The sequence below is a fragment of the Hypanus sabinus genome, chromosome 4 (assembly GCF_030144855.1).
Source record: "Hypanus sabinus isolate sHypSab1 chromosome 4, sHypSab1.hap1, whole genome shotgun sequence".
Taxonomy (NCBI): Eukaryota; Metazoa; Chordata; class Chondrichthyes; order Myliobatiformes; family Dasyatidae; genus Hypanus; species Hypanus sabinus.
In genome coordinates, this window is record NC_082709.1 from 35,953,768 (window position 1) to 35,972,259 (window position 18,492).

At 42.9% G+C, this 18,492-nt stretch overlaps 2 protein-coding genes across 4 annotated transcripts in view; one reads left to right on the plus strand and one right to left on the minus strand.

Annotated features, from left to right (window-relative positions):
- The window catches only part of fam171b (family with sequence similarity 171 member B), a 56,160-nt gene extending 46,669 nt beyond the window's left edge, over positions 1 to 9,491 (plus strand). For 2 of the 3 annotated variants that reach the window (XM_059966816.1, XM_059966818.1), the window contains 2 exons: positions 3,825 to 3,945; positions 5,707 to 9,490. In XM_059966816.1, the coding sequence (XP_059822799.1) occupies positions 3,825 to 3,945; positions 5,707 to 7,087 (1,502 nt within the window). In that variant the 3' untranslated portion in view covers positions 7,088 to 9,490. Of the gene's footprint in view, positions 1 to 3,824; positions 3,946 to 5,706 lie in introns of all 3 variants that reach the window. The other variant, XM_059966817.1, reaches the window with a different exon arrangement.
- Positions 9,492 to 9,565: 74 nt separating this feature from the next.
- The window catches only part of zswim2 (zinc finger, SWIM-type containing 2), a 104,706-nt gene continuing 95,779 nt past the window's right edge, over positions 9,566 to 18,492 (minus strand). The window contains exon 11 of the mRNA XM_059966825.1: positions 9,566 to 9,792. Coding sequence (XP_059822808.1) covers positions 9,787 to 9,792 — 6 coding nt within the window. The 3' untranslated portion in view covers positions 9,566 to 9,786. The remainder of the gene's footprint in view (positions 9,793 to 18,492) is intronic.

The following is an 18,492-nucleotide window of genomic DNA, read 5'->3' on the forward strand; positions in this document are numbered from 1 at the left end:
CGGGGCAAGAATATTTTCCAAAGTAGATCTCGTCTGGGGATACCATCAAATCCCGGATCACCCTGAAGACATCCCCAAAACAGCACTTATCACCCCGTTCGGCTTGTTTGAGTTCCTCTGAATGCCGTTCGGCCTGAAGAATGCCGCACAGACATTCCAGCGGCTAATGGATGCGGTGGGACGCGACCTGGACTTCGCGTTCATCTATTTGGACGACATCCTTATAGCTAGCAGTAGTCGTCAGGAGCATCTGTCCTACCACCGCCAGCTCTACTCCCGCCTGAGTGATTTCGGCCTCACGATCAACCCGGCCAAATGCCAGTTCGGTCTCGATAGCATCGACTTCCTGGGCCACGGGATTACCAAAGACGGGGCAACACCTCTGCCCGCCAAGGTAGACACAATCTGCCACTTTGCCCGGCCCAACACGGTCAAAGGCCTGCAGGAGTTCATTGGTATTGTGAACTTCTACCACCATTTCCTCCTCTCAGCAGCCCGTATCATGCGCCCTTTATACACCCTGATGTCGGGTAAAGGCAAGGACATTACTTGGGACGAGGAGGCCGCGGCCACTTTCGTTAAAGCCAAGGAAGCCTTGGCAGATGCCGCGATGCTGGTGCACCCCAGAACAGACGTTCCGACCGCACTCACGGTGGACGCATCCGACACAGCAGTCGGTGGGGTGCTGGAGCAACTCATTGAGGGGTGCTGGCAACCCCTGGTGTTCTTCAGCAAGCACCTACGACCACCCGAACTCAGGTACAGTGCTTTCGACCGTGAGCTGTTGGCACTGTATCTGGCAATCTGGCATTTCGGGTACTTCTTAGAAGGCAGGCCGTTCACCGCGTTCATGGACCACAAACCGTTGCCCTTCGCGTTCACGAAGGTGTCCGATCCCTGGTCGGCTTGCCAGCAGCGACATCTGTCCTACATCTCCGAATACACGACGGACATCCAGCACGTCTCAGGAAAGGACAACGTCATGGCGGACGCACTCTCCAGACCAGCTGTCCAGGCCCTGTCCCTGGGGGTGGACTATGCAGCACTGACGGAGGTCCAGCAGGCAGATGACGAGATTCCCAGCTACAGGAACGCAGTCTCGGGTCTGCAACTGCAGGACTTTCTTGTAGGCCCAGGAGAGAGGACCCTCCTGAACGACTTGGCTACCGGCCAACCTCGCCCCATTGTCCCAGCAGCCTGGAGGCGGCGAGTTTTCGACTCCATACACGGTTTGGCGCACCTATCTATCAGGGCAACCGACTGGCTGGTCTCCAGCAAGTTCGCGTGGCACAGACTTCGCAAGCAGGTCAGTGAATGGGCCAGAACGTACGCGCAATGCCAAACAGCCAAGGTGCAGCGGCACACTAAAGCCCCGCCGCAGCAGTTCGAACCCACCCACCGGAGATTCGACCACATTCATGTGGATATTGTGGGCCCCCTACCAGTGTCCTGAGGAGCGCGGTACCTCCTAACTGTGGTAGACCGGTTCACGAGGTGGCCAGAGGCGGTCCCGCTCACCGACACATCTGCCGATTCCTGTGCCCGAGCACTGATTACAACCTGGGTAGCATGCTTCGGGGTATCGGCCCACATTACCTCCGTCAGAGGTGCCCAGTTCACCTCCAGCCTGTGGCCAGCTGTGGCCAGCCTGTTGGGAACGCAGCTACACCACACTACTGCCTACCACCCACAGTCGAACAGACTAGTGGAACGGTTCCACCGTCACTTGAAGTCGGCTCTCATGGCCCGCCTGAGAGGACCTAACTGGGTGGACGAGCTTCCCTGGGTCCTGCTTGGAATTCGCACAGCGCCCAAAAAGGATCTGCATGCCTCGACAGCCGAGTTGGTGTACGGCACACCCCTGGCCGTCCCTGGAGAGTTCATACCAGCCCCAAGGGGGCAAGAGGAAGAACCCGCAGCAGTCCTGGACAGACTACGAGAAAGGCTTGGCAACCTGGTCCCCGTGCCGACTTCACAGCATGGACGGACCCCGACCCATGTATCCAAAGACCTGCAGAACTGTAAGTTTGTGTTTGTACGAAGGGGCGGACATCGGTGGCACTGCTACAGCGGCCATACGAGGGACCGTTCAAGGTGATAAACAACAACCGGTCCACATACGTTCTGGACATTGGGGGGAGAGAGAGGAGGTTTTCACGGTGGACCCACTCAAACCAGCCCATGTGGACTTGGCGCAGCCGGTCGAGGTTCAGGCACCGCGACGCAGAGGCAGACATCCCAAACAGAGGCTGATCCAGACATTGGGGGGGGGGTCTATCTCCGGTTCTGGGGGTGGGGGGGGTTTATGTGGCGACCCTGCCTGGTTTCTGTGCCGGCTCACAAATAGCCAGGAGGAGACTTCGGTAATGCACCTCTGACGTCATTTCCGCCCGGAGAGGGTGGGCGCTAGGGATTAAACGCCAGCGCCGTGAAGTTTGAATAAACTAGTCTCAAAACGACTTACTGACTGCGTGTCATTGTCTCTAGTTCTGTATATAGTACATCGCTACAGCACCTCAATTTTTTGTATTTTCTCTCTATTTGTAGTCAACTCTTTCATTTATTCTATCAAAGTGTACAATTCCTGACACTGTAAGTGGATCATCCTGCAGTAGATTTTCATAACTCTTGTTCATTCTAAATGTCAATAAATAGGACCAATGTAATTTGTTGGTAGATTAATTTCTTCCACTTTGAGACTGCCCAGTGATTTCAGTTTCACGTGAGCCATGTTAACAATCAGAATGGGTTAAACATTGATTACTCTTATTTAGGAAATGTCTTTGCAACAGCACTTATATTTATATAACATTTTTAACTGTGAGTAAATCAATCAAATGTACTTTAAAGTAATGTTATCAAATAAGATTTGGCATCCTGTACACAAGGTGGAATAAGGACAAGTAAGCAAAAATGTAGTCAAGGGGACTGGTTAGGGGACATTCTTAGAAAAGGAGAGAATGCCTCTGGGGAGAAGTTCCAGAGTTTGAAACTTGCTACCTGAAGGCACAAGGTCCACAATTGGAATCGAGTCAGGGATGTGTGTGAGTTGTGAGAAATTTAGTGTCTATCATCCAAGTACTTACTGCAGCTGTATCCATACACAAGAAGTGGAAAATATGGGTTGAACTACTGCAGTGCCTCAATGAGACCAGAGAAACCAGGGACCTTTTCAACTAGTTCAGAGGAAATCTGACTGAAGGATTCAGAACTGTGAAAGATTTTGTGGAGGAATGTGGAGAGCTGTGGGTTGTTATTGAATAGCAACAAGTTATTTTATCAAGGTATACAAAGTAATGGAGGGTATAGATATGCAAGCAGGCTTTTTCCACTGAGATTGGGTGAGACTACAATTAGAGGTCATGGGTTAGTGTGAAAGGTGAAATGTTTAAGGGGAACATGAGGGGAAACTTCTTCACTCTGAGAGCGTGGAACAAGCTGCCTGTTTCTGTTCTATAGTTTTCTATGACTGTTTGAAGGAAGTACAGTAAATAGATACAGTAAATTTCTAAAAGAACAAAAAAAAGTTTACATTTCCAAAGGATGTTCTAAGACATCAACTGTAGATAAAATCTGCATGGTTTTCAGTCTTAAAAATATTCCAGAAAGACTTTTAGACTTAACAGCATCCAACTACTTTTACTTGTCAAAATAGAACATTAAGTTGAGATACACCCTTGGAACTACAAAGTATGTTGTCTACTATGTGTTTGGGACAAGCATGTCAAAGTATGCATTTGATCCATAAGTGTGCTGATCTAGAATCACAAAGGAGAGCAACACAAATATAATGTATTATTAAGACTTTGTTTTCTTTAATCCAGGTACAATTGGTCGTATTGCAAAGGACATAAGCAACTACCATACAATGCTACTGGTGGCTATATTAGGAGGCACAGCAGTGATTCTTGCTGGTTTTGTGGTTGTGCTTTTCTGTTTCTGCAGGTAGGTAGTTGGACTTTTCCATAAGTTAATGCCCATGTAGATGTACATATGAGAAAATATATAGAATTACAGTGTAGGAGTCCATATGCCCACTCAGAATTCCCATCATTGTCACATCTCTACTTATTTCCCAGTAAACTATTTTCCCTTCTGCCCAGAACTTTCCCCAAATCTGATTCCCATCTTCACTAGGGGGGCAATTCACAAAACCCAAAGTACAGACCGACTGCACATTTTTGAGATGTGGGGGAAACATGAGCTACCAGTCGGAAACCCACATACTGTAGTCACAAGCTGAAAGAGCAAGACAGCATCATAGGTCAGGAGGTCTGAGGCAGCAGCACTAACTGCTGCATCAAGCTGCCTTTTATAATTACTTGTGTGTATTGCTATACAACTAAAGACATTGAGGAAATTTGACACTGATTTTATCACGAGCAGAATTTCAATACAACTATCTCTTTTACACTGGTGAGAGTAGAATTGAAGTGTACTGTTCTGGATATCCTGGGAGGCTTTGGTGTGTATGGAATTCCAGTTTACATAATGTTTGATTGCCATTTGAAATGAGGATCCCTTTTTTTTACATTCTATCATTTGTTATTATGCATAATTTTCCAGAAGAAAATCCTATCTTTTTTTTAAAACAAAGATTAGATCATAGTAATTTGTAATAATATCTTAGAATTTGTCCAATCCTACTTGAAACTGTTTAGGTAGTTATCTTTAGAAGTTGTTTTAAAGGCAAACTTTCAGTTGACGAAGGGTGCTTTCGCATTGGTTACAGCCAGTCCTTCAGTCCTGCAGATTTGGGAACTTAGGAATGTTAACCACTGTGTAATTGCTTGTCTGGATATGAGCGTCAATTTATACTGTGGGTTATGAGTCCTGTGAAGATCAAAAAATGGTGAGGAATGTATTTCCTTTAAAAACATACTGTATATTTGCTCAGAGATTTGTAAGTTACTTTACCATCACTTAAAATCCAGTTGAAAACTTCCAAACTCGTCTTGTTGGTGAACTGTCATATCGTTTCCCCTTCACTGATACAGTGAAAGAGTGGAGCACTCCCATTTTAGTGTTGCAGTTATGAATTATTTGTCTATTCTTGGTTATCCTGCAGAATGGAGAGTGACGATAGAGCTATAGGCATGAGCAAGTGTACTCAGTTTCCTCTGTTCAATAGAAACAATTAGCTAATTCATCTTGTTGGAGGATCTTTGCTTAATAGGTGCCCTAATCAAAATTCTCTGTACCTTGATGAGATGTTAATGATTTCCCACTAGGTTTTTTATATTTATGGTGAGAAAAATCAGTGAACACAGCATAGTAAGCATTGAATTGTACAGTATTGATGGTGGGCACTGAATTTATTATTCTGTTGAGAAGATGTCAAATTAGTCCCCCTTGGCTAATCTTTCTCCATAGACCTGAAAATTGCCCATGATTAAATTTGCTTCAGGACCGGGGAGAATGAAATTCCCTGATAATTGAATCATAAAATTGTACAGCGCGGATACGGGGCCGTTCAGTTTGTCTTGTCTATGCAGCCTGTCATGCCTGTTGTTGCTAATCCCATCTGCCTCCACTAGGTCTGTATCTCTCAGTTCCTTTCCTATCCAATTAGCTGTCAAAGCGCCCTTTAAACCGTGTTATTGTATCTACTTCTTTCACCTCATTTGGCGGTTTGTTACTGATAACTACTATCCTCTAAGTGAAAAACTTGCCCCTCAGATCTCCTCTAAATTTTGTTTTATACAGAGGACGATATAGTCATCCGCAGAAAAAAACACAAATCAAGACTAAAATGGATACCTCAAAGAAAGACCAGACCACATCAACCAACCAAGTGAACTTTGCTCCTGGCACCAAAGAAAGCTCAAGACCTGATGAAAAGCCTGCTCCACAGCACCCTCCTGCCATCTCCTGTAGTCCTCAAAGGGAGACGCCTCAAAAAGAAATGAAAGAATTCTGCAAACAGGTGAATAAATCTACAGAGAGACAGAACAACGAGAGCTGCAAAATCTATGTTGAGAATTTCACTATCCGATCTCGGAAAAAATGTGGGGACAAAATTTATCAGCAGGCAGTCAGCCACCCGGACAACGTCCCCAAGAATGCATTGCAGATGAGACATATAAAAATGCTTGCACGGAGGAAGGAAATGGTCGATGAGCAGTACAAAATGCAGCACACTGTAAATGAAGAAATGTACCAGTTACCTCTTATTTCAAACAAATTATTGCCTATTTATAACCCAGCTGTGGCTATCATGCAAGCCCAAGATCATTATGGTACTCCAGAGCAGGTTTCTAGGTCAGCTACCTTGCCCAGAAATAGGCAGATGGTCTATAGCCCGTTGGCTGAGCCACTCACCAAGGACAGTTACACGCAGACACTTCCTAAGATGCCTTTACACTCTCAGCAGCAATCAGAGTCCCAGAGACAACAGCAGGTTCTTCAGGTGCAACAGGGCTATGTGAATGCAAAGCAGGTGCTAGATCCCAAGCTCTCTGCCAACTGGGGAAGGTTCAGTAACAATCTGCTGGAGTCTGTGTCTGTTCCTGGCACCCTGAACGAAACAGTAGGAGTGACCCCATTTGCCACTGAACTGCAGGGTATCTCCGAGCAGACATTGCTAGAGTTGACCAAAAGCAAGCCTTCACCTCACCCGAGAGCATGGTTTGTATCCCTGGAGGGGAAGCCAATACCGCCGATCAGACATTCGTGTGTGCTCATTCAGAAACCAAAAAAAGCACATAGCAATGACACAAGCCTTGATTCAGGTGTTGATATGAACGAGCACCACACTGGTAAGAGGCCGGAAAAAGAAAAGACTTGTGCCAAAGCTGCAGCTGCCTCGAAGAACCTTTACCCAGAAGATGTAGAGCTGAGCGGGAGTGAAAGTGGGACCACGGTGTGCACCCCTGAGGACCTCTCCTTCAGGCAAGGCCTGGATATGGGCAGTGGCCAGTTAGGCGAGGTCGAAGAAGAGCAGAGTGACCAGAGTTTACAGGACGAGGAGATCATTGTGACCCCTCCCCACAGACAAGGGCGAATGAGTACTGAAGGCGAGGGGGACAATAGTAAAAAAAGCATTTGGCAAAAGAGGGAGGAGAGACCTCTGATCTCTATAAACTAGTTGAGTTGCTTTACTTCCAGACCTTCACAATGGAACAAAAGCATGTTTTTGGTTCAGTGGTTATGCAGGTTTTTATGCACTCCATTTTATTGTTGATTGCAATTCATTGTACTGAATAAACTCTTTGTATGTGTATCTTCTAGATCTTTCATTAACTTGAATATACTGTAAATACACACAGTTATCAAGCACCAAGTATACAAAATTTGTGTCCTTTAGACTTTGGCCCCAGAACCTATACATAAATTAACTTATTAAGATAATCTGAACAGCTTCTAGTATATTTTTACAATTAAACCTTTGTGTCTTTTTTCACAAAGCAATTTACCCTGATCTCTCACCTCTGCCACGATGAATTTTAAGTAAGAAAGAAAGCAATTGAATTCTCCTTTGATGTTTGTTAGTATCTTGTTGTCAGAAAGTAGTTATGGTTAAGTTTGATTTGGGTCTGTAAGGAATAATTTGTGTGGTGCCCACAGGGAAGCTGATCTAAGAATTTAATTAAATTCACACTGAAGACAATAGGCTTAATTTAAAACTGCATTGATAAAGGGATGTACAATCTTGCCTTTGGGCGCTTGCCTTGATTTAAACATGACATTTCATTTCATAATGTATCCCCTTTAAATTTATTTCCAAAGCTTGATGCAAAGTATAGTTTCAGATGATTTTATAAGATGTTAAACCATGTATATATTTCTTTTTAAAGTCTAATCTAAAAAGCACAAATCTTGCAAAATTGCTAATGATTGTGATACTTTGCATGTGACTTTGGGAGTAGGAATTCACACTGCAATATTTAGAAAACAGAGCAGATGTTTGATGTTGCATTCTGTGAGGCTAAGGCTCATCTATAAATAGAAGAGTTACCTAGTTTACAGTTAAATCTGATAAAGCTTAATACGAAGCACTTTTTTTGAGTCACGTTAAAATGTAGAAAGCACAATAAAAAGACTAAATCATCACTGAGTTCCAAATCCAGTCATAACAGGTATCTGAATATTTTTTCTGTGACAGAGGTGGGCAGAAAACATTGAAACAAATTGGCTTCAGAGTTTTGACAACAAACCACATCAAGACATAGAGTGTACTTATTCTGTTGTGTGTTGATTCCCCAGCCATTTTGTGGCATCCATGTTGTTTCACTTTCATGCCAATTTGCAATTGATGTCTGTTAAGATCCTGAGAAATCAGTCAGTAGGCATTTTTAAGCTGACGAAAAGCTGCAATTTGAAGTAGTTCTTTGTTCTTAATCTGTCCTCATTTGCCACAATCTAGGCAAATCCTGACTGAAATATATTTTCATTAAATAGTTCAAATAATTCTGCTTAATCTTGGCAACTACGCATTCAAAAGGTTGGACTCATTATTCTTGGAGCATATCTTGATGAGCGGCTTGAGTTTTCACTTCATTCATGATGATACAGGAACTAAAGCAAGAGCTTGCTATTTCGTGAGACATTGGGAAGTATTTTATTGTATTATATGTTTTGAAGAAAGTGTTTGCTAATTCCGCGTGGTGTTTAGCATGGTTGCATGTTCATAATTTGTTCATTACCCAAGCCAGTTTTGCCATAAGACTCTTGTATTTTGTGTGATATTTTCAAGGAGTAGTGAATTACACTCAGAATTGTTTTATTGCATTGTTGAAAACCCAATAAAACTGAACTAAGTTTTGTTTACATTGGTGTTTGAGTCGAATGCTGCTTCATGGCACCATCAGCCGCCCCCTCAATCACTAGTGATTGATAGTGGATGTTGGGATAATTAGATTGGATTTTGTCCTGCCTCTTGTGGGCTGGACATTCCCAGACAATTTTCCACATTCCCTGGTGTTGTCACTGCTTTGGAACAGCTAAGCTAGAGGTCAGTTCTCAAGTGCAGCTTGTCATCACTGTAACTGGGTTACTGTCCAGGTCCAGGGCCTTAACTACATCCAGTGTGTTCATCATTTTCTTGCTATTGCATGGGTAAAAATGGCAACTGAAATTCAGTTATAGTGAGGGAGAGAAAGCCAAGATGGATCGTCCATTTTGCTCTTCTGGCTGCAGACGGCTGTAAATGCTTTGCACTTTTTGGCATTCAAGCTCCATCTTATGAGGATGCGGTGTTCACAGAGCACCAACTTGTTGGCTGAATTGCTAACCCCATCCATGTGGGTATGATCTAGTTGCAGAACTTTGATCTAGCCTGATGATTGTGAGATTGCTGAGCTCTATTGCATTTTGCTTCTACCATTTAGCAAACACTTGGCCAGGTTAACATGTCATGTTTAGGTGTGCCTGATGCTGCCCCTCGCATGCTGTGCCTGCGCCCTTCGTTTGAATCGGCATTATATGAGTTAAGTGATTAATTTCATTTATATCGGATATGTCATTGGCCTGACAAAACCAAGTTAACATTGTGTAAGCGAAGGAGAATGTTTGATGAAATGTCTTGTTCCAGGTTGCACATTGAGAAAGAGTGACTGAAAATGGGATAAATACGGTGCGATGGTCACTCCTACCAATACTCCAATACAGACATGTATGCAGCAAGTAGGCTGGTAAGGATGATAAGAATTGGTTTTCCTCCATCCCGGTGTGATGTCCTTCGTGACCTGGCCAGTCAGACTGTATGATGGTGCTGCAGAGCCATGGCTGATGATGAACAGTAAAGTCCTCCACCCCTGAGTACGTTCTGAAAGCACTGATCCATTCTCACACCTGGAGAGAACAATAAAACAAAGGGGGTGAAAAAGATTTATGCTGTCTATAAACACTTTAAGCTACTATCACCAACAGGTGAGCTGCTAATTAAGAGGAAGATGTGCTCAGTCTATTAACGAGAGCAAGAATTTGGGCAGATGGTCATAAAGTCACTGCAGTCTTCACACAATAATACTTTGTAGAAGTTTCTACCCTGTTGATCCTATTATCTCTATAAAATTAAACTGATGAGTCAAACAAAGACCTTTAGTACAACTTAATCTTTATATGCTCTTGAGTTACTTAAGCACACATACAGTATGTACCACTGAATTCAAATAACTTTTACCGTTCCTTTCACTTGTACTAAATAAAAAGGCTCACTGGTTGGACTTTGGAGAGAATTCAAAGGAAGTTCACGAAGATGATTCCAGGTGCAAAGGCTTGTCATGTCTCTTGACCTGTGCTCACTGGAATTTAGAAGAACGGGGAGAGATCGCATTGAAACCTATCGAATATTGAAAGGCCCAGACAGAGTCCACGTGCAGTGGATGTTTCATATAGTGAGGGAGTCGAGGACCAATCTCAGAATAGAGGGATGTCCATTTAGAACAGAGATAAAGAATTTCTTTAGCCAGAGGGTGGTGGATCTGGAATTTGTTGCCAAGTCATTGAAGTGCGTATATTTTTGATGAGTCAGTGCATGAAAGGTTACAAGAAGAATGGGGTTGAGAGGGAAACTCGTCAGCCATGATCAAATGGCTTAATTTTTTCTAATGTCTTATGGACTCAAATGCTGTTTATGTGAGATAATCTGGCCAGGTTCACTCCAGGGTTGGTCTTTCTCAGCATTCTGAACTGGGCCTCTCCTCCTTGCAATGGTTGTACTCAAGGTGGACACTCCTTATGTCTCAGAATTGTCTTTTATATAATTTTCCTCCAACTTTCCAAAGATTTCATTCTGTTCTTATCCCAGCCTATGATTCTCATGTTTCTGAAGTCCATTGTTTCAGGTTATCACTCATTGAAAGCTTGAGTAAACAAAACACGCCATCTTATCAGGTGAGAGAGTTGTTTAGTTGTCAGTGCGTCCGTTCATGAGACCCCTTCATAGAAAGGTAGTTCCCAGATGCCCTTATTGTTTGGCTCCCCTTCTTGTGGTCAAATCACACAGCTATAAAGCAGTCTCAGCTATGCCCTTGTGTTGATACTGACAAGCTATCCATCACTGGCCTTCCTTCATTGTGCTGGTTAGTTCTCTGTGGGTACATGTGTATATGCACACAGACACCCTGTACACGCACACGACCGCGCTCTCTTTCGTGCACTTGCAGCTGTGAAATCTTGCTGTTAGCTGCAACTTCTAAATCTTGTCACTTGCATTATGAAGTGAACATTTCCACATGGCCCTCAGCAGCCCTGTCCCAATTCACTTGCAAATAATCATTGGTATTTGGGATAGGTTTCCTCTGGCCAATCTAGCTTTTCAGGCTTTGCTTGAATACAAATGCTTGCTGTCACTGGATCATCGGTAGCAATATAATCTTAGACCTTAAGCTCTGGAAATCCTTCCCTTTTAAACTACTTTTCTCCTCTTCTTTAAAATGCATCTTTAAATCCCCCCATCAATCCTAATAAGCCTTTCTGTGGAACAGGGTTTAAAAAAAAAAGTGAATTCTCTTTGCCCCTCTATTTATCCATAATTTTATTGATAATAGAATTGCTAATTCTAGAATAGTATTCCACAGTTTGACGATGTACCGGTTAGTAGATCAATTGGTCCTTGTAAATTGTCCCATGACTAGGCTAGGGTTAAATCGGTGGGTTGCTGGGCGACACAGCTCGAAGGGCCAGAAGAGCCTGTTCTGCGTTACATCTAAATAAAATAAATAATCAAGTTATGAGCATTAAATTAATATATTGATGTAATAGAATTCACTCATTCTATGCTTTCTCTGCTCCTTGCCCTATTACTTCCACAGTTCTGAAATTGGACTGGTTGCATGGTTGCTTTTCATATTCATGGGTACCAGATGTCCAAACTCGCTCATTGCAGTGTTACCAGCTTGCAATTTCAACAGCTTGTCATGAAGCAACATGTTAGAACAGTCCAGTGAGTGCCAGATGCAGTGTGTGCCCTGTTACATCATATTCCATATATAGAGAATGAGCTTTCAGTATCAGTGCTGGAGTGTGCATCAGCTTCACCTGCAAGTATTTCACATCCCAAACTATTGTTCAGCTGAGAGACACAGAATGTTTTTGGTTCTCTGCTGGTCCAGAATTTGCCATTAAAATCCATGTCCTTTGATTCTTAAATTTTAAGTAGAAACTGGATATAGGTTAATTCCATGATCCTGTTTGATTTTATTTCAGCAAAGTGCTTTTGCTGAGGAAATCACAGTGGAGAGTAAGTACTGTTGGCTCCTGATCATCTGGTTGCCGCGGAAAAACCACCTGCTTCAGCTTTGGCCCCACATCCCACACCCCACGCCAAAATTGTTACCCCTTGGCACCCAGCCTTTTGATCACCCCTGCAATCAGCTACCTCAGATGGAGTTCTGGAGGCAGTAGTTGGTCTCCCAGTTGGCCTGCATGCAATTATTCGGCCACTGAACTGCTCACAGTTGCAGCATCTTTGTTAGTCATAATGTATGGACGTTAAACCAAGTTGGTACTGTGTGATGTGCTTGATACCTTTTTCAATGTGTTCTATTTCCAGACTTCAATGTATTTTGAGTATGACTGCAAAACAGAAGGAACTGACGAGGAAGGTTGAAACTTTGCTGGAGAAACTTCGCAGCTGGATTCCTTGGTAATTCCTCTTTGCCTAATGCAAGGTGGAGGTTAACTCTCGAGTATTCATCTTCTCCAGAGTTGAAACCCCATACTATTCATCACAGTGCTTTATTTTTAGGTTCATTTGAACTCATTAAGTATTTTGTGTCAGTTTTCTCTCTGGAAGATGCTAGCAGTATGCCAGAAATTCAAGTGTATCGGGGCAAAAGTAAGTGTAGTTGCTATTATTACGGAGAAGGTGTTTAGGAAGCAGAAAGGTCTGAAAGTAGATAAGTCACCTAGACCAGATGGATTATTTTTACTTTATTACTTTATTGTCGCCAAACAATTGATACTAGAGCGTACAATCATCACAGCGATATTTGATTCTGCACTTCGCGCTCCCTGGAGTACAAATCAATAGTAAATGTAATAAAAATTTACACCACAGAGTTCTGAAAGAGGTGGCTGAAGAGATTGTGGAGGCATTAGTAATGATCTCTCAAGAATCAATTCATTAAGGAATGGTTCCAGAGGACTGGAAAATTGCAAATGACACTCCACTCTTTAAGAAGGGAGAGAAGGAGGCAAAAGACAGGAAATTATATGCCAGTTAGCCAGGCTTCAGTGGTTGGTAAGATATTGGAGCCATTATTAAGGATGAGGTTTGGGGTACTTGGAGACACATAAAATTGGCCAAAGTCAACATAGTTTCCTTAAGGAGAAATCTTGTCTTGCAAATCTGTGTAAATTCTTTGAGGAAATAACAACCAGGATAGAAAAAGGAGAGTCAGTGGATGTTGTTTACTTGGATTTTCAGAAAGCGTTTAACAAGGTGCCACATGTGAAGCTCCTAAACAAGATAAAAGCCTCTGGTATTGGAGGAAGAAAACAGATAGAAAATTGTCTGACTGGCAGGAAGCAAAGAGTGGGAATAAAGGGGGACTTCTCTGGTTGGCTGTTGGTGACTAGTGGTCGATGTTGTGACCTATATCTTACAGTATAAGATAAGACTTTCATCTTATAAGTCTATGACCTGGACAACAGAATTGATGGCTTTGTGGCCAAGTTTGCAGGACAATAGGAAGATAGGTGAAGGGCCAAGTAGTGTTGGGAAGCAGAATCTGCAAAAGGACTTGGACAGATTTAGGAGAATGAGCAAAGAAGTGGCTGATGGAGACAGTGTAACGAAGTGTATGGTTCTGCGCTGGTAGAATGAATGTAGGAGAATGGGGTTGAACGGGATAATAAATCAGTCATGATGGGATGGTAGAGCACACTTCTTGATGGTCCAAAGGGCCTAATTTTGCTCCCACGTTTTATGGTCTTATTTACAGGTCATTCACTTAATTCTCAAGATCTTGCACTTGCTAAACAAAGATAGCCAAACATGATTGGCTGTTCATACATTGGTGACAATCAGCCCAGAGCTGGATTACGAATTTGTTAATATTCCCAATCACTAAAATTACAAGTCAAGTTTATTGCCATAGGCTCAGCTACAGTGAGGTCCAGGTTCAATTACAGCACAGCATCACAGGCACGTATGTTCAGCCAACACGCAGAACATAAATTATGCACAACATATACCAGACAATGATCTGTAATTATCACGTTTGTCTCAGGTCTCATTTTTGCTGCAATTGTTGATGTTGCCTGAAGCAAGAGTGAAAATAGACAGTGCCAGGAATACACTTCTGGTAGTATCTTCAACCCAAGTAGCAGAATTACTGTTTGAGGTTGATGATCTTTCATTAGAAGATAAAGACTATTTGATTTGCTGAGTGATTTCATCATTTGGGTACTGAATCAGCCAAAGTGAGAGCAGTAATCAACAGTGCTGTCAGCTGCAGTGCATATGCACTAAGCTGTTGATGTGGGCAATAGTTCAAGTAGATTTATTGACTGCACTGACAGTAATAATTCCAGGATTGGGTACCGCTGAATGTGGCAGCTGTTGGAGTTTTTATTCATTTAATTTTATTTTTTTAAGAGATGTGAACAATTGGCTACTAACCTGTAGGTCTTTGGAATGTAGAAGGAAACCGGAGCACCTGGAGGAAACCCATGCAATCACGTGGAATGTATAGACAACGGTGGGAACTCAAACTCTGGAATAGCATTACACTAACTTCTATGCTACCAGGCTGCCCACATTTTCAAGGACAACTTGATTGTAATGCCATTTAAGAAAATAACTGACTTAATGTAGAAATTTACAGAAAATGTTTCCTTGAGGCTGCATTTGACAAAAGCATTGACAATTTTACAGAGTCCCCACTGTAACTGGGTTCTAATGCCACTGTCAGACTATTGATTGGATGTGAGCAAGAGTAAGTGTTTGTGCTTACAGCCAACTTTCTGATGTGCAACCAATGAAGTCAATTTGTTACTAAAAAGAGAGTATTCAAAGGGACAGAGAGCTGATTTTATGACAGAAATTAACCACAATTTCTGCAGAAAAATAACTGAAAGATGTGCCACAGTAGCATAGCGGTTAGCGCAATGCTACTACAGCTTGGAGCATCAGAGTTCAGAGTTCGAATCCAGTGTCTGCGGTTAGCAAGTTTGTATGTTCCTTCCTTTGTGTGCGGGGGTTTCCTCAGGGTGCTCTAATTTCCTTCCACAGTCTAAAGACGTACCATTTAGTAGATTAATTGGTCATTGTAAATTGTCCCGTGACTAGGCTAGGGTACAGTTGTTGGGTTGCTGGGAGGCACCACTCGAAGGGCCTGTTCTATGCTGTATCTAAATAAAAGAATAAATTGAATTGACTTTATTTCTTACATCCTTCACAAACATGAGTAAAAATCTTTACATCTCTGTCTAAATGTGCAATTTATCGTAATTTGTAACAAACAGTTTGTACAAGAGGACAGTCAGTATAGCATAGAAATGCAATTGGATCTACATGAGTTAATCAGTCTGATGGCCTGGTGGAAGAAGCTGTCCCGGAACCTGTTGGTCCTGGCTTTAATGCTACAATACCGTTTTCCCAGAAGGTGGCAGCTGGAACAGTTTGTGGTTGGTGTGACTCGGGTCCCCAGTTACAATTTCATGCCCTTTTTACACACCTGTCTCTGTAAGTGTCCTGAATAGTGGGAAGTTCACATCTACAGATGCACTCAGCTGTCCGCACCACTCTCTGCAGAGTCCTGTGATTGAGGGAATTTCAGTTCCCATATGAGGCAGTGATGCAGCCAGTCAGGATGTTCTCAATTGTGCCCCTGTAGAAAGTTCTTGGGATTTGGGGACTCAAGCCAAACTTCTTCAACCGTCTGAAATGAAAGAGGCTTTTTTCACCACACAGCTGGTATATACAGATCATGTGGCTGAAGAACTTAAAGCTGTTCACCCTCTCAACCCCAGATCCATTGATGTCAATAGGGGTTAGCCTGTCTCCATTCCTCCTGTCGTCCACAACTAGCTCCTTTATTTTTGCAGCATTGAGGGAGAGGTTGTTCTCTTGATACTACTGACTAATTAATATTCATTTACATCAGTACAGCCAGTTGTCCGAATTGATGGTCATCACCCTTTCATTCCCATCGTCCCACAGTCATTATTTGAGCAGTAAGATATTTTATTGATGCTCTCTGATCTAAACTGTCCCAGAGCAGCAGTTTGGTGGGGTGGGTGGCTGCCAAGAAAAACAAGATTACTTATCCCATGAGTATATGGTGGTCCACACAGAATGATGGCACTGATCAATCAGGCAGAAAAAAGTCCAAGATAAGGGTACCAATGGAAAAACTAGCTTATTGCAGCACCTCAAAGTTCAGACAACACACAGAATATAAAATATACATAAAATAATGGAGACAGTAAAAATAATAGAATAGACAAGGCTTTAGTGCAGAAAAATACATAAACAAGTTCATGTTGGTGCAAGAAGTGGTCCATAGTGCTCCCATGCTAAGGTATGGTTAGGCTTGCAGCTTCATTCTGGGACCTGACAATTGTAGGAAAGTAGCTGTTTCTGAATCTGGTGGTTCAGGACCTCAGCTCCTGCCTGACCACAGCAGCAAGAAAAATTCATAACCTAGACAACGGGGATCCTCTTGACAGACGTTACCTTCTGAAGCTGCATATCTTGTTGATGCTTTCAATGGTGGGGAGAATGTGTCCCTGATGGACTGGGCTGTATCCACTACATTCTGTAGTCCCTTCCTTTTGAGGATTGGAATTACTGTACCAGGCCATGATGCAACTAATCAGGGCACAGTGAATCTGTAGGACATCATGAGAGTATTTGGTAATGTTATGAGTGATGGACAGACCTGATGGTCAATGGGGTGCAGAGTTAACCATTCCCCCCCCCAAGAACTACGAACTATTGCTGTTGCTATGCTGCTACTGAGAGAGAGAGAGAGATGACGCCCAGGCAAGAACCTGCTACAGATAAGAGGGGGAGAGAGACTGTTGATTTACTGTATTTTGACTCTTCCTGGATTATTTACCTTCCACTACAAGGACTTTATTTTGCACGCTAACATTCCTCAGGAGATAGCAGGAGTGGCCTGATTTGATGGACATGGTCATTCAGAGTTGTTGGATAGCTGAGACCCCGTGAGTGGGGATAAAAGACAGGTCTGGAGAGAGACCCTTCAGACACACCAGTGGACACTGACTGAGTGCTGGGAACCCACAGAAAGGTGGGGGCTTCGGAGACCGAACCAGGAGATCGGTCAGTAAAGCTCACAGTGTTACAGCAGGGCCGGTGGGGACTTGTGTGTGTGTCCACTCATGCCAGAGTGACAAGTCCACCACAGAAGAATGGTCTAGCTAAAGACCAGAGGAGTCATAACTGAATGGCCACGATGGATTAAAAAAGCCACAAAAGGTTTGCCTGCCGCAGCTGTTGCTGTTACCTCTCGCTCGCTCTCTCTCTCCAACGATTTCAATACAGCAACCATAACCACCTCAGCATTTATGAACTGAACTCTATACTTTCCTATGACAATTTATTTACCCCTAGACATCGATAGAGCTTGTTTATTATTGCTTATTATTATTCCTACACTTTTAGGTTTATTACTGCTAACTTGTTTTATATGTATATTTGCATTTTTGATATTGTATTGTGTAGTTTACTAATAAACACCTTTAGTTTGGTACCAGCAGACTACAATGGATTCTTCTTTCTCTGCTGGTCAGACAGCCAGTTACAGGGTACATAACAGTAACATGACAAATCTCCTTAAGTTTCTAAGACAGAAGAGGTACTATCATGCCGTCTGCATGATTGCATCTATGTGTGGTGCCTAGGTCAGGTCAACCAAGAAGTTAAGACACAGGAACTTAAAGCTGGTAGCTCTCTCCACCTCTGGCCCATCAATGAGAAGAGGTACAGTATGTAATCTGCTGACCTCCCCTTTCTGAAGTTAATAATTAGCTAGTGCAATTTGTTGACATTGAGTGTGAAGTTATATTGCAGTACTACACAGCCAGGTGTTCGATCTCCGCCTGTACATTGACTCATCACCACCAATGATTCAGACAACAATAGTGATGTAGTCAGTGAAGTTGTAGATGTTATTGGAGCTGTGTTTAGTTACAAAGAGAGAGACCAGTGGGCTAAGCTTGCAGCCTTGAAGTCAGTGAGGAGATGTTGTCACTGCTCCGTATTGAGTGAGCCTGCAAGTAGAAAGTAAATCCAGTTTCACTCATTCTGTCAAAATAAAAACTGGGTGACAGGTGTGATGACTGGAGCCACATCCATTTTAGAATGAAAAGTCTCGACCCAAAATGCTGACTTTCCATTTCTTTCTACAGAAATCTCATTTGATTCTGATGTCAGAAGTGGAGAGAGTAAGCAATTTCAGGTTCCTAGGTGTCATTATCTCCAGAGATCTAACCTGGGTGCAAGATATCGATGCATCTATAAAGAAGCCGAGACAGCAGCTGTAATTTCATTAGGAGTTTGAGGAGATTTGTTTT